General features: G+C 39.2%; 1 protein-coding gene across 3 annotated transcripts in view; it reads right to left on the bottom strand.

Moving 5' to 3' along the window:
- The window catches only part of LOC149229757 (uncharacterized), a 205,179-nt gene extending 182,583 nt beyond the window's left edge, over positions 1–22,596 (bottom strand). Inside the window, exons 1-5 of one of the 3 annotated variants that reach the window (XM_089375907.1) lie at positions 22,327–22,596; positions 21,720–22,075; positions 20,271–20,479; positions 19,980–20,162; positions 19,659–19,754 (exon numbers count right to left, since the gene is read on the bottom strand). In XM_089375907.1, coding sequence (XP_089232033.1) covers positions 19,692–19,754; positions 19,980–20,162; positions 20,271–20,417 — 393 coding nt within the window. In that variant the 5' untranslated portion in view covers positions 20,418–20,479; positions 21,720–22,075; positions 22,327–22,596 and the 3' untranslated portion in view covers positions 19,659–19,691. Of the gene's footprint in view, positions 1–19,658; positions 19,755–19,979; positions 20,163–20,270; positions 20,480–20,583; positions 20,707–21,719; positions 22,076–22,183 lie in introns of those variants that run through there. The other 2 variants (XM_089375906.1, XM_089375908.1) reach the window with 2 other exon arrangements.
- Between the last annotated feature and the right edge of the window lie 2,288 nt (positions 22,597–24,884).

Here is a 24,884-nt window from a genome sequence, read left to right on the forward strand (position 1 = left end):
GAAACTGCGCAAATCCCTCTCCCAGGCTCGCAGACCAATGCATGTGCATTCAGGTTGACAAGTTCCCTCCAGGACCGAGAAAAACTGATTTTCTTGCGTGGACTACTTTTCCCAAGGCAACATGTAAAGGCATCCCTATATTTAGGGATCTATTTTGAGCAGATGGAGGTTACATGCATGGATCACTTTAGAAACATCTCGCCAAGTGTCGCTTTTCCTAGATTTGTTGCATGCACATCATAACCTCGATTTTATCAAAACTCATTTTCCGAACGCTGCAGAGCTCATTCCTCGCATCAATCTTGCAACTCTGACATCCCACATCGCATCTAAGATTTGTCGGCACATTTAGCTTAGATGTTTCAGGTTAAGCCACCTTCACATATCTTGCGCTACATTTTGTCGCTTTTTGTGTTTCAGCTTGTGTGAATGTTGTTTTCTTGATTTCTATGAATTCTTGTTGTCGTTTGCATGCATGACAGCTTTTACAAGTGTCTTTTCATTTTTCGTTCGCATCTCACTGTTGTCGCATGCATGACATTGTTTTTTCACAGACGGTCATCGTCGTGACAACCCACTTCACACACATGGATGCATCTTATTTTCTGAATCCTACACTTACTGTTTGCATGCATAATCATTCACTCTTGTTTGCACTCATATCATCATGCATTTATACTTCTCATGTCTTCAGTCGCATATCGGCCGATCTGAGCTGCCTTGGCTCAGACCGTGCCTTGCCCGGCTAGCACTGCACATCTCCAGAAGCGAAGGCTCTACCTTCCCTCCAAAAATTGTGCAAGTCTAGCCCAGCACTGACCTCTAGGCTTGCATTGTGCAAGTCTTGGAGGCAGTGTTCTACTGGCCAAAAAAACTGCGCAATGCAGTTTACTGGTTGCATGTCACTGCTGATTGAGATGGAGCATTGTTCAGTTTTAGTCCTCAGTTGATCCAGGTGGATATTGGTGGCCACCTGTCAAGTCCGCCTGGACCCCCACCATTGTCTTTCTCAGCATTTTCAGTTTCCTTAATTGTAGCACAGTTTACTATTTTTAGCAGTTTTTCGGGTCCTGAACTTCCGGAGCTGTTTTGAGGCCCTAAACGACGTTTTTTTGGGAATCTGGGGCAACATGGGTCCATGGACCGATGTTGCCTCCCAAAGTGGTATTACTCGGATAGATCTTTCTAACGAGCTATTGTACGCGTCAAACGGAGATCATATGCCAAAGTTACGACCCCGGGAAGTTGATGTACCAATTTACCCCCAAACGGGGCCCACAGTTTGGCGTTTCATCTCCTAGGGTTAGGTTTTGGAATGTTAAGGGTTTTCTATTGTTTCTCAACAATAAATAGGCCTTCGAGCCTCATTGTAACACAGTTCAGAGGCATGTAGCCATCACATCTCTTCTCAGAGATAAGCTACCATCGCCCTAGCTAGTTTATTTCCGTTTCTGTTTGTGAGCATATTTCAGTATTTTCCATTAATGAAATGAAGTATTATTTCCGCTGCATCTTTGTGTATATGGTTATCTCTGTAATTTGTTGCGTTCCTGTTTAAATCCGGATCATCAGTAGGCCAGGCTGGAATGTGAATTGCGTAGTTCCAGTAGTCAGTCAGCCTCTTGAGACCCCAAACTGTGCCTTGCATAGTTTTGGTAGTAAGTCACTTGACCTCCCGACGGAAATTGTGCAACCTTCATGATCAATCACACATGTATGTTGCATGTCAGTCCTCTAGTTTGTTTTGGTTTTCAACTAACAGATTGTTTTCCATGAGTGTTTTTATGTATATAGGTATCACAGGTGTCATCCACCTCCCAACAGCATAGGTACAATGGCTTCTAGGAGAGCAGAGCCAAAGACACCGCTAAGAGCGCAGCTAGGGATGCAGTTGATCAAGTGTCCATGGACTTGCCTATCCACGTAGACATCAAGTTGTTCATGGACAAGGATATCAAGATGAATGGAAACGACATCATAGCGAGTAGCACCATTAGTAGTAGCAGAAGGCAGCACACCTACACACGACAAATTCAAGAGGAAGGTTGTTGATAGCATAGAGGTGGAACAAAGCTGCAAGTTCAAAGCATATCCACTCATGATGAAAGAAGCTTTGGAGATTGAGGCTATGAGGTGACGGTGCAATACGTATATTGCACGAAGGTAGAGAGAGAAATAGAGAAGGAGTTGCATGTGTTGAAGCAACAACTCAAGGGAGAACAGGAGATGCACATATGAGAGAAAGAGTTACAACAGGAACATGTACAGTAGGGGCACAACATGCACAAACGGATGAAACTGCACCCGTACAAGTTATATATCCATCCCAACAACTGGCATGAAGCAAACAAGGTGAGCAATGATGTTGATCACATGCAACAGAATTTAGCAGCATGAATGTCATTATGTGCACGCATGTGATCCCACCCATTTGGCACACTCACCGAGGCGAAGACAAGAAGCAAGTCTGACTAGAGCTGAACATGTACTTGGACAAGTTAATGTGCATGGTCACCAGTACACACAAGGAGATCAGCACAGACACTATGCATCAATATGTTGCTGGTCTAGCCAATTGAAGGCAATGATGCACATGTTATCAAACGAGTTGGACAGAGGGGCCATATCAATGTACCCGAATGCAATGGAGGCAAGAGTGCTCTTTCAGCAAGATGTCACCATTGAGCACGCTAACACCATCATGGACAACCAAGCTTGGCATCAGTTCGCCACTGTCAATTATTGCAAGGATGTATAAGAGTTGGTCTTACCACAACGGTCCGAGTGTTAGTGATGTCTTCCATGGGTTGCTCAAGCCTATTTTGTCTCACATGGGTACATGTGCAGATTGTATGTAACATCTTGTCAAGTGGAAGTTCAAGTGTCGATAGTTGAATGTAACAGTCATAGAATAATTGAAGAGTCATGAGGGTAGGTGAACAGTCACAAAGGGGAACATCAAGGGCCACCCCACCCTTTGTGATATATAGTCCCTCATAACTCATTGTATAGGTTTTTGTTCAACCAAGCTTCCAATAGGAGTATCTTAGAGAAAGCTTGGACAATATTGTAATGAGTCTTATCTTCTCCACTGTGCAGAGATAATATATCTCTTTGGAGGAGCAGGCGACGGTGACTGTAGCGTTCCACTATTGGCACTAGTGGTTGGTCATGGTTGTATTGTATGACTGGAAATTTCACTTCTTAATATAACAGAGCCATCACGTTTCATGCATATTTTGTTATTTTATTTTAGCTAACTTGTATACACTAATAATATATGTATATGTTTGCTTACGCATGCATGTATGGCTTTCCTATATAAGTATGTATGAATCTCACTGAAATGTGTTGTTGGTTTAACCATCACTTTGGATTGCTAGCTCACTTGCTTTCTAGTTTTTGATGCATCTTTGCTCATGTGTTCCCTTCTTTACTCTGTGCTTTCATAGGTTTCCAAGGGGCACACTCACCTCACCCCCCATGTGTTAGAACCACTCATGCACCTTCCTTGACTTACTGCATATGTCACACCCTTGCTACCAACAGGGACATCTTACTTGCCTCTGCGCAGCATCATGGTCAAGGCGATACCGTACGACCCACTACTGGGACTCCTACACCAAACGGTCTGAGGTATAGTTGGGACTTCTTATCAGGGAGATCCACTGACATGTTGGCAGGTCCAACACTGTCAACACATCTCTTATTGAAGACAAAGTAGTAGTAAAGAGTGGTTTGACTTTTCCATGTCATTAGTGTGATGTCATGTCATGAATCATCATGTGCCACATCATTTGTGGATTATGTAAATTCTATATTGGAAAATGTAATGTAAAATGGAAGTCCAAAATTCATTTATGTAATGTGAAAAGTCATGTGGTAGTTGAAAGGTCATAGAGAAGTCAAACAGTCATGAGGGTAGTCCAAGACTTACATGGGAGGTGAATGATCACCCCATTTGTTATATATACATTCACACTGTACATGCAAAGGGATTTTAACCTTGGCTCCTCCTACCAAGAATTAAAGAGGAAGATAATTATTTTGGAGGAGAAAGTGACTTCTATAATGCTCCACGATTGGGGCTAGTGGTGTTCGTTGTTTCAATGTATCTCGGAACTTTTACTTAATTCAAAAGGGATAGTGGTGTTCGTTGTTTCGATGTATCTAGGAACTTTTACTTAATTCAAAAGCTCGTTGAGATGACACACTTTCAGGCATATGTAATGAATATTGTAAGATTGTTCTTTGAGTATTTGCGATGGATGTTGTTTCTCATATGTACTAAGGAAATTTAAGTATTGTGGTGACTTTGGTACTTATCTTGTTAAAAGTGTGTTGTATTTGCTTTAATAATCATTGCTTCCTTGTGAAATATTTTGCTGGTTGATCAACTATTCATTCTTATGTATGTGTTTGTGTGCCATTTCTATATTTGTATTCATTTGTCTTTAAAGGTCCCTCTTTTCTCTCCCCTTTCGGTGGAATAACCTTGATACTTTCTGCAATTGAACATTTCACAAGGCATACTCACTTGCTAAGATACGTGTGTATTGATCTCTTGTGCTGAACTTTCTAGCCAAGGAAAATATACGACATACATGGTAGTCGAGTCGATACTCCAGATGGGGCTCCTACTCCATATAATGCGAGGTCTAATTGGGACTTCACATCGGGGATACCCCCTTAGTTGTCGAATTTCCAACACTGACAATCGATTGTAATTAAAAAAAATCCCTGCAATTTCATCACATATCGCATGAAAAATATAACTTGAAGCTACTCTCATCACAGATAAACAATATAAAGAATAAGCTACTCTCATCACATAATTTATTAACACTAATATATTAATTTTATTTGAAGATAGTGTGGTTCCATTCATAAGCTTCCACATTTGGAAATGTAACAAACATTTTCATTGCAATGTTTGCAATTCACCATTACAAGACCAATGTAGTCAAGTATTCTTTTTTCGGGTCTGTTCTGTCTATCTTCTTATACTTGGCATAACTCTAAATAAAAAAGGTTTGACAATGCAACTGATGTTTTTTAATTTTAATAAAATTCATTTCCAAAAATCATCTCGACTTCCTTGATACTCACCATGGGTGGTGTATTGCTATATAATTATGCAGGTTGTTTCTGGAATCAATTTGTATTTTTATGATAGATGTCTCATCCTACCCTTATGTTTCAATGGTCTATGCCATAAAGTGAAGCAATTGTATCTACGTTACACCTCTCTAAAGTTAACAACTTCGTCGTGATGGTAGTAACATATGGTGCATAAGAACACCCTGGAATATGGTAAAAGCCATGGACTTGATAATGTCACACACAATACCCTTCTTGATGGGCTTTGTAAAGATGGTAGAGTACAATTCAAGATGTATATAAGTTTTGGAATGGCATATGCCATAAACTAAAGCAGTTGCATCTACATTACAACTATCTAAAGTTAACAACTTCGTCATGATGGTAACTTATGGTTCATAAGAACACCATAGTATATGGGAAAACCTGTGGATACTATCACACACAATACCCTTATTGAAGGCCTTTGTAAAGATGGTAGCGTAGAATTTAAGATGCATATAAGTATTGGAAAGGCAGGGTTTTGATCTTGTCTTTAATGTTATGACTCCCTATTTGAAATTCCTATTTCTATTGTAGATTTTGAAATATTTTATAAATATGAATACTTCAAAAATATAATGAATAAAACAAAAATTATTATAGTTTATACCCATAAATGACTGAACAACAACCTCTAAATAAGATACCCATGGTGTGAGTGCAAATGAAATCGTAATACCATCGCCCAAGCTCTTTGCGATGCAAAGTTTGGACAAAGGTCAAAAGTATAATATCATCATCCATGCTCTTTGTAATGTAAACAAGTTTTGATGGAGGACATGAGCAATTATATTGCAAGTATTAAAGTTTTTAAACCATGGGAGATGGAATATTGTATTGCCAATATGAAAAGTTTTTTAATAATGTGAAATGGAGTTCATATCACATGTCTTTAAATTACATGTGATTGTTTTAATGTATTGCAAAGGTTTAAATCTATATATAGTGCGCAAAGGTTTAAATCTCCTTATAAAATAAGTGATGTGAATTACTAGTAGGATAGCAGGACAGAAAGTGTTAAAAAACATAAAAATTGTGAGGCGGTAGAATAAAATAAGAATCATGCAAAGACCTTCCTAATTAGTGCTTCACAAACCCCAACCCCATATAAAACCCTAACCCTAAAGATTTAAAATTCACAAAATTGAGTCGAATTTTAAAAATTAGGCAAGGCTAGCCATGTAAATTAGGCAAGCTTAGCTTTTTTCCTACTTGAACACATTATTCTCAAGTCAAATTAAGAAATATTTAATAAATTACTTGTTCAACCTTAAAATCAGAGCCATAACTCATCACAGATAACCCTAAAATGAGAGATATAACCCTAAAATCAGAGCCATAATAGCCATAACAAATCCATAACAATAATTTACCCTCCACAAAACTGGAACCAAAATTAGAACCATAAACCCTAAAATCAAAGCCATAACATCAATTTAACACCACAAAACAAAAAAAACTAGAGCCATAACACCCAAACTACAATTTCTAACAAGGAAATGTTGGAAATAATACTGTGAGGGGGGTGAATCAGTATTATCAGGTTTATAATTTTATTTCCCAAATAGATTTATATACGCTACTTCAACTAAGTGAACTAGCGTGTACACGCAACTGTACTTAAAGAAACCAGCATATGTGCAGATAACTTTTGATTTAGACAATTTATCATGTATTGAGCTTTAACCAGTATAGCAGAATAAAGCATCACACATAAACAATACACATGAACACCCAGATATAAGGTGGAAACCTAATGTGGGTAAAAACCACTTGTTGTTGTCGTCTCTATCTTCTTTTAATAATAAGAAAATATGTTTACAATCTTGTACTGGTGCAGACTCATACCAGTACGCAGGCACCCACTTGCAGAAGGCTACAACCTTCTCTCATTCTCCAACTATTACTGGAAGGGAGCTACAACCCCCTAGCTCTTGTACTAGCCAATATGTTTACTAGTACATAGGTGCCAGCCTACAGAAAACTCCACTCTTCCACCAGGGACCACGTTTCATGAATTTCCATACTGGATACTCCTGGAACACAACACCACAATCTGATTCAGTTTTCATACTGGACCCATCATCAACATTGAAACTTAGAAAATCATAACTACGATACAACCATCAAATACATCTGCATCAACCAATCACTGAAACTCAATCATCACTTTCTGAATCAACCACAACTGAATCAATCAATCACTGACAACCCATCATCACTGAAGCAAATCACAATCAATCAATCTGATCATTCAGAACATTATTACTAGAATACAGTCACCGAAACACAAAGCAGAACCCAAAACTCAGCAACAACAAACAGAAACTACTAAAACTTTAAACATCATGCTTCATAAGTTATACGCTACTTCCATGTGTCGAACCAGCGTGTATATGCACTTTTACCAAAGGGAACTAGCGTACATATATGCAAATTCTAATTTATGATGTATACGCTACTTTGATATGTTGAACCAACGTGTATATGCTCTTTTACTAAAGCGAACCTGCATATAGATCTGTAAATGCTAACTTAAAACATCACAACTATTCTAGACTTCAGTCATACCCAGGTCATCATATTTACAGAATAAAACATGTGTCAGTATTCAGATCTAGACTATTCAAGATCAAAACCACATAATGATAATACTTTTAAGCCTTTATGATCCCAGTCCATCAACCTTCATCAGCCATATAGGTGCCTCCTTAGATCAGATCAAGCAAACCATCAGAAGGTCATTAACCTGCATATATGATCCAACATCTCATAAGATATTCAAATACTTGCACACTTGGCCTAATGATCTTCTCCTCCTTATATAGTTTTAGGCCTTTCTCAATACCATGGGCCAAAACTACTTAGGACCAATACCTTGGACAAAACACCTCAGGCCAATTACCTTGGGTCAAATACCTTGGACCAAAAACTTTGTTTTTCCAAGATATACGTGCTTTTCCTTCTGTGAAAGTGCGTGTGTACGTATACGCTCCTTTTGTTCAGTAAACCTGCGTGTATACGTAGCTTGGACAAGGTGAACCTACGTATACCTCTCTTTCTTCATTCTTTGTAGTCTGATCTGTAATTCTTTGACCTGTTGCACTGTGAGCTTTCATCTAAGTGAGTTGCCATCAAGGACAACACCTGTATCATAATGCCAACAGGAAGAATGTGTTAAAAAAAACAGAAATCGTGAGCCATGCCCACACACCGTTGCAATAGTGATGATGACTTGAGGACCCAAAAAAATCTATCTTACAACAAACTCCTGTAACTAAAAAAAGATAGTGGTGTTACACTCTAAGAAAACCCAAGGGAATTACTCCCCTAGGGCTTTTTGGGTTGAAACCCTAGCAGACTGAAAGTTATCTATTCAAAGAAACATACATTCATACAGCCATTATGCTATAGTAAGCAAATTCTATGATAAGGGTACATACCTTTGGTCCTACGTTTGAGAAGGCCTTTAGGGTCCAAACCCTTCTTGGAGTTCCCTTCTTCTCTTTTGTCCTGCAAAACAACCAATTCAAAGAACATAGCAGTACATGGACAAAACTTATAAAGAAACCATCTTCATGTTATAAAGAAAGGTAGTTAGTTATGAAATCCAAACAACCATTTACATATGAATCCTAAACATGACTATCATTAGCATAAAGAAGATTCATTTCGGGAACCAAGACATGTGTTTCTTTTATTATAGACAAATAAAGTACATAAAAAGGAATATGTTCACTTGAATCACCTTCAGCAGGCTCCAAGCAAAGCTTCCTTCCGGATCCGTTCCAACCTCAAGCCTCTAACAAAACTCCTTCCATGCCTCTCTCCATGATGTCATAAATGGTGGATGAACATCAACACACAAGGAAACAAAGGTTTCCTGTACAAAATGGGGGAAGTGCAGAAGGCACAAGGGACTTCAGACCTGGTCAAGGGAAAAATCTCAGCATAATAACCTTTCTCTCTATTCTCTCCTCCCTTAGGCCTTCCCTTTGAGGTATTTTTATACCATCTCCAAAGTAGTTTTTTAGTTAGGAGTTGGTTGGGAACAGTTGGGCCACGGGCACTAACAGGTGATCAGCAGGTAAAACCCGCGATCTCCGCCCGAAAATGAGGAGTTTTATATTTTTTTAAGTGTTTTAATACATACACGCGGGTTGGCTATACACATACCCGCGTATACACACGTTTAACTCATGGCAATGTCGCGTATAAGGGATAAAACACTGTTTTTTTTAATTTTAGGACCAAGTCTGGAAGGAGGGGTTGCCCTAGGCCATGAGTACAACATCACAAACCATAAGAGTGAGATTTGGAGCTATAACAGATGCCCCCTAATATATGAGGTCAGAAGGGGTACATGATGGCCGAAATATATTACGCGAGTACATGGAAAGGAAGTCTATCAAAAACCAAGGAGGACTTCACCAGAATTCAGCCTGCCAAGCCACCAAAGGAGATCAAAAAGAAACACTATCTGAGGCGGGCATACCCATGCTCAGAAAAAAGTGAAGCATGTCCGCATATCAAGTACAAGCGGATCCACTAAGTATACAAGTATAAATAAGTGAAAGATACATAATGGATCATCTGATCATAATGAACAAGTACATGTCTGAATATCACATATAAGACTGTCAATGATGCTGAAAGATGCAACGGACCACTGATATCAAAGACTGATCCCAAAAAGGTACCAACTGAACATGATGGAATAGGATGGTACTACACTGCAAACTCAGGTGCCAGCATATAGAATGTCGCCATGACTGACTGCAACATATAAAGTGGAGTGGTATCAACTAGCAGCAACAGGAGCAACTGTCAAGTGAACCAATGAATGTTGATACAACCTGAGGTCTTGACCGACCACCGTGGTACATTTCTACAGCATGGGAATAAATGATCTGAAGTCGACCATGTGAGAAATCGTTTGATTACCGGTCATTAATGTATACCATTAACAAACGCGAGACTACTCACTGATAATGATAATGAGCGTCAAGGTACCCAGTACAATCTAACAAGTGTGAATAGATGAGCTGGAGTCGAACACCTGTAAGAATCTATCGATCAGGAGAAAATGATGGTTTCCCACTGTCGATAGCGAAGATCTGCCACTAATGACTACAAACCCCAAGGTACTGCTGAATGGACTCTAGATCTTTGCCCCAAAGCAATGAGTCGGAGTCGATAGGGAAAGATCTGCTAGAAGGAAGGCATTAAGGCATCCTTCATCAATCTAGCGCGAGTGTAACCCGTAGGCCAATAATGTGGAAGGAATCGGACGAAAAAAGATGTAGTAACCCAACCGAAGTACGTTTCCGGCGTACACAAGATGTGGCTAGCGCACGGCAGAAACCCTCTGAACCAACCAATAATGAAAGCTGACACAGAGGCGTGGTATCCACCAATAGGGTCAAATGGAAACCAAGGTACTGCACGAATCCCAATGTGTGATAATGTAAGTTGATGTCGAACACAAGGGAAACCACTCAGTCAAAGACCCATGATACTGATCGATGTTGAGCACAAGGTAACCTATCAATAATGAAAATAGGGCCAGGGTGCAGCTCTAGGCCTGTCCTCAGAGCAAGATGTCGTCGTCGATAAGGACAAGACCCGCCAGCAAGAAGTCAATGGGGACCTTCTCAAACCAGTACGAGTAAAGGACCAATATAACTGATGTGATAATAGACATGACACTGACAACCAGGGATGGCCGACTGAAAAATGAGTCAAGAGACACTGCAGAGAGGCCGACTCAGGCTAACTTCCCTTGAACAAAAGCACGACTCAATGTGACTATGTGGCAGCATATGATGACTCTGTATAAGTTCGCCATGCAGGAGGCACGAACGAACCCTCCATATGATTGGAAGAGATAACCAATCGGGGGAGAACTGACTCAACAACAAGGTTATGGCGTACCTAAGTCAAACTAAATCCCACCCATGCGGAGGAGACTTTGCTTTGAGTGCTTTGTTCAAGGGCGACACGACTGACTCTAGATGCCAACAATAAATGGAAATAATGTCCCGTTCCCGCTCTTTTTGGAATATTTAATTTTTTTGTCTTTTTCTGTTAAGCCGGAAAAAGAATAAAAGAATGCTATGGTACAGTGGAAAGAACGAGTGTCGGTGAAACAGATGATCTAGTTCCTGGGAAAGGAACGTTCCTATGCTCAATGCAGGGAGGTGAAAACTGGTCAGTGACACTCAAAGGTATGTTCCTTCCACGGGTCAAGGTGTGTCAAGCTGCAGAAGTCAAGGGTATGCAAGGTTGATTTTGCAGATGTCATGGTCAAAATTTGGCTTAAACACGAGTCCAAGTGAAGCTGGCTCTAGGCCAAAAGGTGCAAGTGGTCAACATGCAATGCAGTAGTACAACTCAACACAAAGGAGCCTCTAGGGTATATGGCCAGAACAAAGCGAAGAAGCTAAGAGGAATGAGTCTTCAACGCATAAGTCATGGCGGGACTACAGAGGACTCCCGAGCCTAGGGATGAAAAATCAGCATGAGTGCCAAGCGACAACAAGGTACTAACTAGGGCACCCATGATAAGGTAGGCTCTACCACACAAGTCATGATACTTCTAAGCAATGAGAAGGTTTCGCACCATAACTTGGTGGGGTCGATCCTAAGGCCAAATGGGAAAGGAAACTGATAAGTGCACAATGCCGGCGAAAAAACCTAACCTATATGCCAGTTTCGAGAACCAATACCTGTCAGAACGGACCAACCATAAACTTCCAAAGGAGAAATCTTCCAAGTTCTGTAAACATAAATAGGAACACTAGACACGAAGTTAATACATCCCACATATAAACTTCATACAAAATCTTTGTGTTATAGAATACAAAACTTGAAAATGCGTACCTCATATATACAATATGGTACAGGGAACCACGCAGCCTTGCGGCTTACGCATAATAGTTCTGCTGAACAAACCCCTTGCAGGGCTCAAGCCAAGGACTCCTTTGGTAGTCATAACTCATGGCTTCAAAAAGTTCCTCCTGTGAAGGCAAAACAAGTTCTAAGAAATCATGAGAACTACAAGGATCAAAAGAGGGAATTAAAGGGTCCCATGTCCCTATAGGAAGAATCTCTTGTTCAACTGTCGGGACCAAGTCCCAAGAAGGAGAATAATAAGTCAAAGGATCCTTCTTAGAAGCAATTGAACATTGAGGATTCAATGCCAGATAATTGACCCGTGGCGGGGTAGAGTCTACTTGAACACTTGGAACAAACCAAGGGGCATTCTGCAGTAAAGTCGAATTAGGGTGGTGATTATCAGATGCAAGCTGATCAACAGTGACAATATTCCCATTATGAGGAAAGCACATTACTCGAAAGAGTGAAGACACCACAGCATTCATAGCATAGACATAATCACGCCCAAGTAGCATATTAAAGTCTAAAGGGCTATCAACCACCATCATATCGATTAAGACAGTCTTCCCACCTAAAGTGATAGGAAATTGAGGAAGAACACCCATAGATTCACCAGGTCTTCTATCATAGGATAACAACTGACTCTGAGCTGTCAACAACTTTGGGGAACCCAAAGCTTTCCAAGTCAAAGAGGATATAATACTTGCAGAGGATCCTTCATCCATCATACATCGATAGACATTTGTGGAATTAACCCTGACCTTTATTTGGAAAGGTGCAGCGGAAGGAAGACGAGGCTCAACAAGGCTATCCCAATCAAAGGAAACACTCTTAGAACTTGGAGGGGGAACATTCGAAGAAACAGGAATGCCCCCTATACGAAAAGACTCGGTACTAGAGATCAAACAGACTCTTTTGTTAGGCACTTCACCCCCCAAAAGAGGAGTGTAATCGGCCCGCGATTGCACTAGCTCTACCACATTATCAACCAATGGTTGATGGGATTGATGAGAAACCATATCAGATCTAGGAGTAGAAGTACTTTCAGACTCAGACCATATCCTTTGAACCTCTGGAATACCAGGGCATAAATGAGTAAGATGGTCTCCCTTGCATATCTTACAAGGGAACTTAGGTTTAAAACTTCTACGTCTAGGTTTCTTATCAACCTCCATTCCGCCAACATGACTAGCAGTGGTTTGCGGAGAGTCCTGAACATGACTTGCAGAGGTCGGTGACTCTTTGCTAGTATGACTTGCAGTGACTAGACCTATGCCCCCAGCATGACTTGCAGCGGATGAAGACTCATCTTCAACATGACTCGCAGAGGTTGATGATGAAGTGTTAGTGTGACTCGCATTGACTAGACTCGTGCCCCCAGCATGACTAGCAGTGGCTGAAGGCTCATCTCCAACATGAATTGCAGAGGTTGAAGATGAAGGGCTAGTGTGACTTGCAGTGACTAGACTTGTGCCCCCAGCATGACTTGCAGTGGCTGAAGGCTCATCTCCAACATGACTGGCAGAGGTTGAAGATGAAGGGCTAGAATTATTCTTCTTCTTTGACCTCCTCTTTCTCCTCTTTTTATATTTCTTGTGACAAGAAGGAGGAGAAGAAGGAACCCCAAATTTCTCTGTGAGAGAAGATGAACAATGAGCACCCATGTGATGCCCTTGAAATAAAGCATTCAACTAAGAAGCTTCAAGAGCATTTGGAATATTCGGAGTGGACCACAGCCAAACGGGTAGTCCAACATTCAACCTAGGAATATTCAAAGTGGCCATTAAGGGAGTACCAACGTTTCCAAAGAAAGGAAAAGCACAAGGATCCCCTTTTGGGAGGGCACCTTGGTTGGTTTCCACAGGAATATTGGCCATATCTAACTGTTCCAAAGACCCTTCCCCTACGGGAATATAGAAATAACTTTTCAAGGAATATGGATAAGCAATCAAAACCTTTGCCCTTGAGGAGGCAACTCCACAACTTTTGAAAGAACGACCAAAAGCCTTTCAAGATCGGTAGAGTGGTAAGCCGGTCACTCAGAACACAAAGTCCAAACGTGACTAGACAAAAATACCTAAAGCCAACGATATACAAGGAACAAAGAGCACACACTATAAAGTCCCTAAAGATATCAGCCAATCAAACAACTTCCAAGTATTTCCACTCCGAGTGATGAGGACCGGACACCAAAATACAAGAAAGTGGAGTCAGGGACCTTCCGAAGATAGTCTGGGATAATGAGGGCCCAGTCCTATCAGCAAAGGTAACAGAGGAAGTTACACTGACCTCCTAACAACAGCCTGCGCCGGTGCAAGCCCCCAAGCTTCGCAAGGGTGCCCTCCAGTAGTACTGTCGAGAGTGATGCAACGTCAACCTCAGGTGCCACGGGATTCCCCTCCGCAACCACCTGTGTAGATCCCTAGGAGTAGCAACTATGGATACCAACTCGTCGCAGAAGCCAGGCGAAACAGTCGTGAGGTAAGTTCGGACAAGTAGGAGAGGGGGTATCTCTCTTCCCTGTCTTCACAGACCCTCGTGCTTAACTCCCAGATCCGGAGCTTTCCTGGTCTTCCTAACGCTATTGGATTTTCTCTCGTTATTCAGACTCCTATGTTTGACGTTTATATGGCCTTGGAGAGTTAACTCTCCACTCGCCTAATCCAAGGCCCTAAAATCCTAATCTTGTTGGTGTAACTGACTAAAACAAAAATTTCTAGTGAATTTTAGTTAGAGCTTGATTTTATTAGGCTGTTCTTTAAGTCACAAGGTAACGAAAGTGAAACTAGTGGTGTTTTTTGACGCAAAAGAAATTAATAAAATCTTAACTACATGCACATGCACTTGTTTTCGTTTTTCGATGAAAAGTAATCTCTACAGGGTTTAGAGGAACTTCAAATAAACAAAATTTTATTTTTCTTTTCAAACTCCACACTCACAAAAGTTAACAAAACTATGGATGCCTAAAAAGATATGCAAATCTATCCTAATGCAACAACTATATGTGGATGCAAGATTCAAAACTACTCTAAAAACAAAAAAATGAAAGTTGCTTGCTTATCAATCTTTATCTTGCCACTTAAAATGCCTAGATGGAATATGAAATGTTACCATTCATTTCGTCTAAACACTAAAAACAAGTTCTAAGACAAACATAAAGCACTTTCACTTTACTAAAAGGAAACCAAATGAAAAGCAAGTTCAAGAAAGCAAAACTAGGATTTTCAAAAGATTTTCTTCAAAGCAACAAACAAAAAAGTCTTTTCAAAAATGCTCTCAACAACACTGAAACTTGTGATTGAAGAATAGGCAATTAAACACTTTTGCGAATCAACACCACTCAATGGATGAAAATTCAACAAAAATAAATGTGCTTGAAATCGCTCTTAACAATCAAAAGCAGCAATGAAAGCTTTGGCAAAAAAAACCAAAAAGATCAAAAAGACAAATTCCAAGAAAGTGTCAATCAACAACTTTCATGAAACAAAGAAGTGGATGGTCACAAAAAGAGGTTTTGTCAAGCAAACAAAAAATCACCAAAAGCAAGATTAACACAAAGATTGAATTCAATCTCCCTACCCTGATGAAACAGAGCAGCAAGATTCCTATCAAGAAATCTTGCGTGCTTTAGCCAAAAATGATGACGCTTTCAATCAACAAAAAACAAGACCAATACTCCTTATAATCAGAGAGAACTCAGAACGAGATGCTCGCTGTAAAACAAATAACTGATACTAGAAAATGACTGTTTCAGACTGACTCAAACCACCAGACAAGCCTTCAGAGACTAAAAAGATTTATAAATCTCGAAAATTGCAATATATACGCGACTGTACTTAAGTACAGATTGCGTGTATACACGACTGTGTTTGAGGAAACCTGCGTATACGTGGGTTCACTCAAAGAAACAAGCGTATATACGCCTCTGTATCTAAGAAAAATAGCGTGTATGAAAAGCTTCAAGAAAAATAAAAAACAAACTGAAGAAACTGGCAAAGCTTAAAGTTCAAGAACAGACCAAACAGTAACAGCAAGCAGACAAGGCAGCTGAGCCCTGATTGGCTTGAAAAATACCAAAACTAGGAACAACAAGAGTGTTGTCCCCAGCTGAGTCGCCAATTCTGATAGAAGGAATTACTCCCCTAGGGCTTTTTGGGTTGAAACCCTAGCAGACTGAAAGTTATCTATTTAAAGAAACATACATTCATACAGCCATTATGCTATAGTAAGCAAATTCTATGATAAGGGTACGTACCTTTGGTCCTACGTTTGAGAAGGCCTTTAGGGTCCAAACCCTTCTTGGAGTTCCCTTCTTCTCTTTTGTCCTGCAAAACAACCAATTCAAAGAACACAGCAGTACATGGACAAAACTTATAAAGAAACCATCTTCATGTTATAAAGAAAGGTAGTTAGTTATGAAATCCAAACAACCATTTACATATGAATCCTAAACATGACTATCATTAACATAAAGAAGATTCATTTCGGGAACCAAGACATGTGTTTCTTTTATTATAGACAAATAAAGTACATAAAAAGGAATATGTTCACCTGAATCACCTTCAACAGGCTCCAAGCAAAGCTTCCTTCCGGATCCGTTCCAGCCTCAAGCCTCTAACAAAACTCCTTCCATGCCTCTCTCCATGATGTCATAAATGGTGGATGAACATCAACACACAAGGAAACAAAGGTTTCCTGTACAAAATGGGGGAAGTGCAGAAGGCACAAGGGACTTCAGACCTGGTCAAGGGAAAAATCTCAGCATAATAACCTTTCTCTCTATTCTCTCCTCCCTTAGGCCTTCCCTTTGAGGTCTTTTTATACCATCTCCAAAGTAGTTTTTTAGTTAGGAGTTGGTTGGGAACAGTTGGGCCACGGGCACTAACAGGTGATCAGCAGGTAAAACCCGCAATCTCCGCCTAAAAATGAGGAGTTTTATATTTTTTTAAGTGTTTTAATACATACACGCGGGTTGGCTATACACATACCCGCGTATACACGCGTTTAACTCAGGGAAATGTCGCGTATAAGGGATAAAACACTGTTTTTATAAATTTTAGGACCAGGTCTGGAAGGAGGGGTTGCCCTAGGCCATGAGTACAGCATCACAAACCATAAGAGTGAGATTTGGAGCTATAACACCCATAAATGGCAAATCCCCCACGATCTCATCGAAACCTCACACGAAGAAAATTACAACCGTAAGAGGCAAGGAAATGAAGGCTTCTATCATGGGATTCAAAGCAGCATAACGCCCACGCATCATACCTGAGCAACATAAGCGAGGGCATAATACCACCTACTACGTTTGAGCAAGAACAAACCCTAAACAACCCCAAAAATGATTGTGAGCAATGCCAAAAGGTTGGCGACACCTCATACCTTCCATGTATGACACCTATTGTACAGTCCATGTGAATGAATGCATGCACTTTGATGACGTGGAAGGGAGGGCACACAACAACTGGTGTCCCCTATGGCTCCTCACAATTTTTTAAGCCAAAAACACATGACTTCTCGCATAGTGATGGTTCCATCTCACCTTGGCTTTGGCCTGCTTCTTAGTTCTCCTTGTTCTCTATGTTTTCAAATGCTCTCAAGGAGTTTTATGCAACTTGGCACTCTGATACCATGATAAAGATTAGAAAAGTTGAAAACATGAAACTAGAAATGGAGTGAACTAGCTCTAGCTCTTTTCATCATTGAGTAACATCTAAATAAATTACATAAGAGAGAAGGGAACAATAACAATAAATCAATGAAATAAGACTCAACTACAACTCAACTAAGGCAAACTAAGTATGACACCCAATAAACAAAAATGAGAGTGAGAGATTAATGTTGTGAACAATATAACTCAACTAAGTAAATTGACTTGAAAGTGAGTATGACACCCCATAGACAAAAATGAGAGTGGGGATTAATCCTCTCAACAATATTTTGAATTGAAAGTCAATTAACTGCATCTAGCCGACGAGAATGAGAGTTAGAGATTAATGCTCTCACCAATATTTTGAATTGAAAGAAATTTTTTACCTAATTGTACGAATACATTGATCTATCTAACTTGTTACTTTGAATTGAAAGTCCATTCCATTTTTATGTTGTACATTAAAACCTTGTTGTCCAATACGTTTTGAAAATGAAATTTTCAAAAAGACATTGAAAAAACCTTTGCCTTATTAAATTATTCAACAACTTCATCGATTAGTACTATTAGAGCTATCTATCTAAATTATATTTTGAATTGAAAGAAAAATTTACCAATTTGTAAAAACTTTGACGGTTGCTATCATCGAGTCCATATTCTGAACAGTGCACCACTAATTCGAAAATTGTTCAGCAATTCTCATTTCTTCCATAGTCTATTCACAGTAAGTTCGACGCCACCTTAGCTTTGAAATTGAATGTAGGAACTTTCATATTGAATTATCTGCATCCATCATATGCCAACGAAAATTTATCGATAATAGACAAATTTCAGCATCTCAAATCTTTGGAGTGTAGTTTTGTGGAGAGTAGATCTATTTTCAATGCGGCTACAAAACTTTGGTTTTGGTCACAGAAGTTCTCCTGGACTTATTAGTCCCTGTCTCCGACAATGCAGGGACTCTAGTGATCAATACAGCGTTGACTAGCCATTAATGGTTCCTTTGACCAACAAAAATTGTGCGCAATCAAAATTTAACCAAAGTTTATCCGTGGAAATTTCAGTGTAGGAAACTTATAACCAAACTTTTGAATTCAAGGTCTTATTACAAGCTTCACGTGCCCCAGTGTTATTTCAGCTGGGACAAGTTATTTTATCATAAGTTTTTCAAAACTCATGCATCGACTGCCACTTGACACTTACACTTGCCACACGCCACACATCTTGCTTATACCTACCACACATGCTCATCTATCTTAAACTCGCCATAGGTTTACAGTGTTGGACAACCTCCCGAGCTCTGAAGAATCTGCCTCTTTAACCAGTGGCCCTTGCCCTGGCCCTGGCCTTTGCTTGTTCCAAGTGAAGCGCTGAAGCGGCAAAGTTCACATCTAAAGCCTACTATATCAAGCACCAGACAAAGTTTGGGTCTAAAGCTTGGTATTCCAAGCACCAGCAAAGTTGAAGTCTAAAGCATGTTATTTCGATTCTTCCAAATGCATCAAAAAGGAGAAAAACATGTGGTTAAGCCTATGCTTTAATATTCATGACCATCCATAAATTTCTAAGCTTTATCATTCAATGCAACTATACATTTTTTTAGTAAATTTTTTAATGTTTCTTCATAAATTTCTAAATGTTTTTATGCATTTTCTGGCATTTTCTCCCTTAAGTTCTGCATAAACTGAAACAAAATATTTATTCGACAGGGCTCAATCAAAACACCAAAAACAAAAAAATACGCGAAATACTGAAAAAGAAAAAGGACAGAGAAATCTAGGGCTCGAAACCCTTAAAATACAAAAACGAAAAAAATCTAAAAAAACGGACTTAATCTTACTCAAGGCTCCGAATTTAACACAGAAATAGAAGAAGATGCCCATAATAATCTCAAATGCAAAACATCGAGCTACTGGGTATGATTCAAAGGAAAGATAAATTATAAGAGTTTAGGGTCATCGAGAGGTACCTGGTTCGAATCTCGTCCGTTAGGATTATGGGGTCATTTAAGAGCTTCCATTCGGACCGATCTAACACTCCTTGGCACTTCGAAACCCTCACAACTCTTAACCACCACCATAAGAAAATAATGAAATGAGGGGAAAATCCTACCACCTTTACATTAGAAAATTTCAATTAAATTAATTTATAATGCCTTTGGTTCAGGTCTAAAGCATGTACAAAACCAAAACTCTCTGACTCTATTAAACTGTTAAAATCCTCACGGAGACGCATGACCATTATCAACTAAAAGCAAATTAAAATCCTAAGAGAGCTTGCCCTAATTCACCTGAGCCACAGTAATGGCATGTTTCTCAACATTTCCAGTTACAGGCACGACCTCATCTTGGCTACTGGTAGTCTTTTCCTTCAGATGAAAATCATCAACATCTGAAGCTGCCTTTTCATGGCGGTCATGGTGTGAAGATTTCCCAAAAGCCCATTTACGCTTCTCTTTTGGGGTTTTTTTTTCCTGGACACAAAAGGATCATTAGCATTCGATAAAGTATTTTCTTCAAAACATGAGAGCCCTCAAATGAAACCAGGTCTCAAGGCAAGATCAAAAGCTCCCAGTAAATACCTTTTCTTCTTTGCCTGCATCAAGTTCTTGGCCTTTAACTTTGGAGGAAAAATTAGATTTCTTTGAATTGTTGGATTCAGAATCCCTGGCATGTGATCTAAAAGCCCTTTTCACAGTTGTGAACCATGACCCCCCTTTCTTCCCCATACTAGTGCATTAATATTTCTTTCCTGCAACATCCGCCTAAAAAAATATATTTCTGTAGATCTCTGTAGGAAAAAAATACGAACTTCAGAAATAAACACAAGAAAACAATCATAAACAGTTAAAGCTTATTCAACCGTTAAATTTCAATAGTGTTCAAAATACAGACCCAACTGGTACTTGTTGTGGCAGAAAATCTCACAACGTTTGCTGCACAGCCATAATAGCTCACAAGGTTGCTAAACTCTCTTTGAACTTCCAAGTCAAACTTTGGTTAGCTAGGAGGTAGACACATTGCTCATGCAAAAGAGACAGAGGTAAAGACGTTGGGTATGCAAGAAGGACGAGAGGCAGGCAGGTGGTAAAATTGTGGGCCCACAGGATTTTACGTGTTTGAAATATATTTTGTATTATACATTATTTTTGCATGTGTTACAGGTGTCTTTTTAAAAGCTCTCGCAAAAATGAAACTTGATGGGTGACTCAACCTGCCTCCATATTCACTGTTGAATCAGGACATCTGAGTTCTTCACTTGTGTATATACCCCATCTGAGTATTAGCAGCTTCCATGGCTTCTGCAAGTAGGTGGTTTGTCCTATATTTTGCGATCATTGTATTTGTTCTTCAGGTAACAAATGTGATGTTTACTGATATGTCTTCTATGCTTCAAGAATTCTATTCTTCTTGTTTTTCCAATCTTTGGAAGTACTATATAGCTTATCTCTATTTGATGAAACAGATGTTTGTGGAGGCTGCTGAAGTCGGAACTTCAACAGTATCTGGGGTGAGTATATATGTATCACTGAGTTAAGTCTAAATTATCACATGGGTGCATTTCATTCACAGGAGTAACAGTCATGAAGAGACTTGGTGCCCCAATTATATAAATATATTTTGAAATAATCACATTGGATTTTCCTTTTCCCTCATTCCAGTAGCAAACAATTGCGATGAACAAGGGCCTTCAGTAGACAATAGGTTTATATAGTCTTAATTAATGTTATGGGTAATGATTATCATTATTTCTTGATGATGTTTCTGCTATTGCTTCAAGTATTTTTCATCAATTCAAAACCAATACGAGGCAACACAAAAACCAGGTACATGAAAAATCTGAACCATATTTATGAATCTGGATGAATCTTTAAACATTCTTGAAATTAACCAATATGTTAATTAAGATATTGGCGATATTCTTGTAAAACTCCTTGAAGGCTTTTATAGAGGAAATAATCTTGCGCTTCAGAAATGGGAACAAGTATTCATTTTTCGAAATGAAAATTAAACCACTGAAATTTCCTAACCAGATATCCTCTGAACGCTATCTGTATCTTGGTTGCCGCCCAAAGTTCTCTGGGATTTACTTTCCAAAGTTCTCTTGCATTTACTTCCCGCTGGTTGGAAGGACAGGTCAGACGAGCAACTTGAGCAACAGCTTGAGCAGATGCAACTGTAGCTTCTGCAACGGTTGCGGTCGCTACAGCCACAGCAATGGCATGTTTCTCAACATTTCCAGTTACAAGCGCGACCTCATCTTGGCTACTGGTAGTATTTTCCTTCGAATGAAAATCATCAACATCTGAAACTGCCTTTTCATGGTGGTCATGGTGTGAAGATTTCCCAAAAGCCCATTTACGCTTCTCTTTTAGGGCTTTTTTTCCTGGAAACAAAAAGATCATTAGCATTTGATAAAGTATTTTCTTCAAAACATGAGAGCTCTCAAATGAAACCAGGTCTCAAGGCAGGAGCAAAAGCTCTCAGTGCCTACCTTTTCTTCTTTGCCTGCATCAAGTTCTTCGCCTTTAACTTTGGAGGAAAAATTAGATTTCTTTGAATCGCAACCTTATACAAAGATGGGAAGCAAATCAGAGCAATAATAACACAATAGACATAAAATGTGTCGCCGCTCACCTGAGGGATGGTCTCCTGGTGTTGAAAATCCCTTGGAAAAGTGCAGAGCCGAAGTAGCAGCTCGACAACCGACAATAGCCAACAATGGTGAACATTGGAAGGGTTACAAGTGCTCCATTACCAAAACATACAGTGCAAATGAAGTGCAGAAGGCAGGGTTGGGTCGAATGGTTACCAAAAAGGAACCCTAGCGAAAATCTGACTGCATTTCTCGGGTAACAAATCGACGCTTGAAAACTTGCTGCCAAGTGTAAATAAAATCCCGGTAGTCTTTCTCTTCACAGTTACTTTATCTTGTACTTTTGAAACATGTAATCGACAACGCACTAAAATTGCTGCCAAGTGTAAATAAAATCCCTGCAGTGTAATCGACAACGCACTAAAATTTATTAAAGATAACCTCGCTGAAACTAAAACACCAAAGCATTTCGTTTGATTTCCATATAATCCGAAGGATTTCTTTTTTTAATGACAGGATTTCTTTATGGCTAAATGCATATGTTGATCTAGTAAAGTGAAAGCTAAATAATTTTGATTTATAGGCACATAAAATAGTTTTGCATGTTAGTATTGAAATCTGGCCATCTGGTTCGTGACTACGATTTTGCAAGAACGTAGCCTTCTAGTTATATGAGAACTTCTTAGAACTGCTGTAAAGACAATGAAAGACTTTCTGTCAGCTGATACTATACACTTTTTGTGATATGGAGTTGCGTTGTTTTGGGTGGCGATGCATATTTATTAGTCTATATGTTTATTAATTGTGGAAACTCAAAGAATTGGAGTTTCTCAACCCCGACAGGGACTACCGCTACGACAGTGGCTCCCTTGTTTATAGTAATTTCCTACAACTTAAGATCATTGCTTGTGTTGACGAAGACTCAACCCTTGTTTATAGTAATTTCCTACAACTTAAGATCATTGCCTGTGTTGGCGAAGACTCAACCCTTGTTTATAGTAATTTCCTACAACTTAAGATCATTGCTTGTGTTGGCGAAGACTCAACCCTTGTTTATAGCAATTTCCTACAACTTAATATCATTGCTTGTGTTGGCGAAGATTCAACTTGCCTTTCCAATCACTCCGATAAAAAGAAGACTGGTACACTTATTTTAAATGTTCACAACATCCTGCCAAGTGATTAATTGCACTATTATTTTTTTCATTTTTATGGGATACCTTCAGATTCGCTTTCTGCTCAGACACTAGCGACACCACAATTCCCTCCGGCATTTTGGAAAGATGATATTATTGATTCTATAATGTCATCTGACAAGGTATTATCAACCGTTGTTCGTTAAATTTCTTGTTTGTCATTAAATTTCTTCTTTTCTAAATCATTATGGTTGACCTCCATGGCTTAGGAGTCTGCCAAGGATGGAGGCCAGAAGATACATTACGGGGCAAACGATGTTTGGCTTGGGAAAACCATGTATAGGTAAGATTGTAAAATTTATAATATTTGTTTCCAATATAATACCGTTGAACCCAATATTGGTTTCAGCATGCTAAATAGTAAACCATTTGTATTTTAATGTATAATTGAGGGGAGCAGGATGCCATATATTAACAATGGCAAATATTTGGAACTGGCCAAACTGGACTTCAATAATGTGCAGTCTATACACCAAAAGGAGCTTCGCGAGCTTCGAAGGTGCTAGTATTGTTTAATTCGATGTTTCAATCATTTAAGCCTAATATTGTTTAATTCAATGTTTCATTCATGTAAGTATTCATGGTTGCCAACGTGTTTTTGCTCATTAAAGCATATTAAGTCAACTTCTTGTAACATGTTCATATGGTAGTGGTAGTGGTAGTGGCAGTGAAATAAGCAAGTTTTTTAAATTAATAGAATATATTATAAAAATGTGACTTGGAATAATGGAGAATTTTCCAGATTATTTTATTATTAGTTATTGGTTGTGATTAGTTAGATTAGATCTTGTTTTTGAGGAATTTGTTTAATTTCCTCAACTAATTTTTAATCTTATTTATGTACAAATTATTGATGAATGATCTGAAGTCATGTACACTCTTAGTTGATCATTTCCTCCATATTTTGTGTCTCTCTTAAATTTGTCTTGGTATCAGAGCTTGGTGTGGGAGTGTAGTTAGACCTCCAAAGTGCCTTGTTTGTTGCAGATTTTGTTATGTGGCATAGGTAAAGTGGTGCACAAATGACATGTCTATATTTTTAGACCTTTTTGACTATGACCCTTTTGATGATCATTTTTTCATGATGCCATTTGGAATCATTTTTATTCCGGTGGCATTTTTTAGCCGGAAGAATTCTATGGTAAACAAAACAATTTTATTGATGGCCATAAGTATCATGAGTTGCAGTCTACTCCACAGGATGTTGCGATTGAAGAGCTACCAGTTAATCATGAGGAAAGTTCTAGGGAACCTACTATTGAAAATATAGATGATGACCAAGGGAATACAAGAATCAAAGCACGGCAGAAGCAGAAACGAAACCAAGATGTGTTCAAGCAAGCTAACAATTCTTATTTAAGGCAATCATCATCTCAAAGCTCCAAAGTAACCTATGGAGGACA

This window comes from Pinus tabuliformis, chromosome J (assembly GCF_031772625.1).
Source record: "Pinus tabuliformis cultivar Carrire ecotype Pingquan chromosome J, CPIR1, whole genome shotgun sequence".
In the NCBI taxonomy this organism is placed as follows: Eukaryota; Viridiplantae; Streptophyta; class Pinopsida; order Pinales; family Pinaceae; genus Pinus; species Pinus tabuliformis.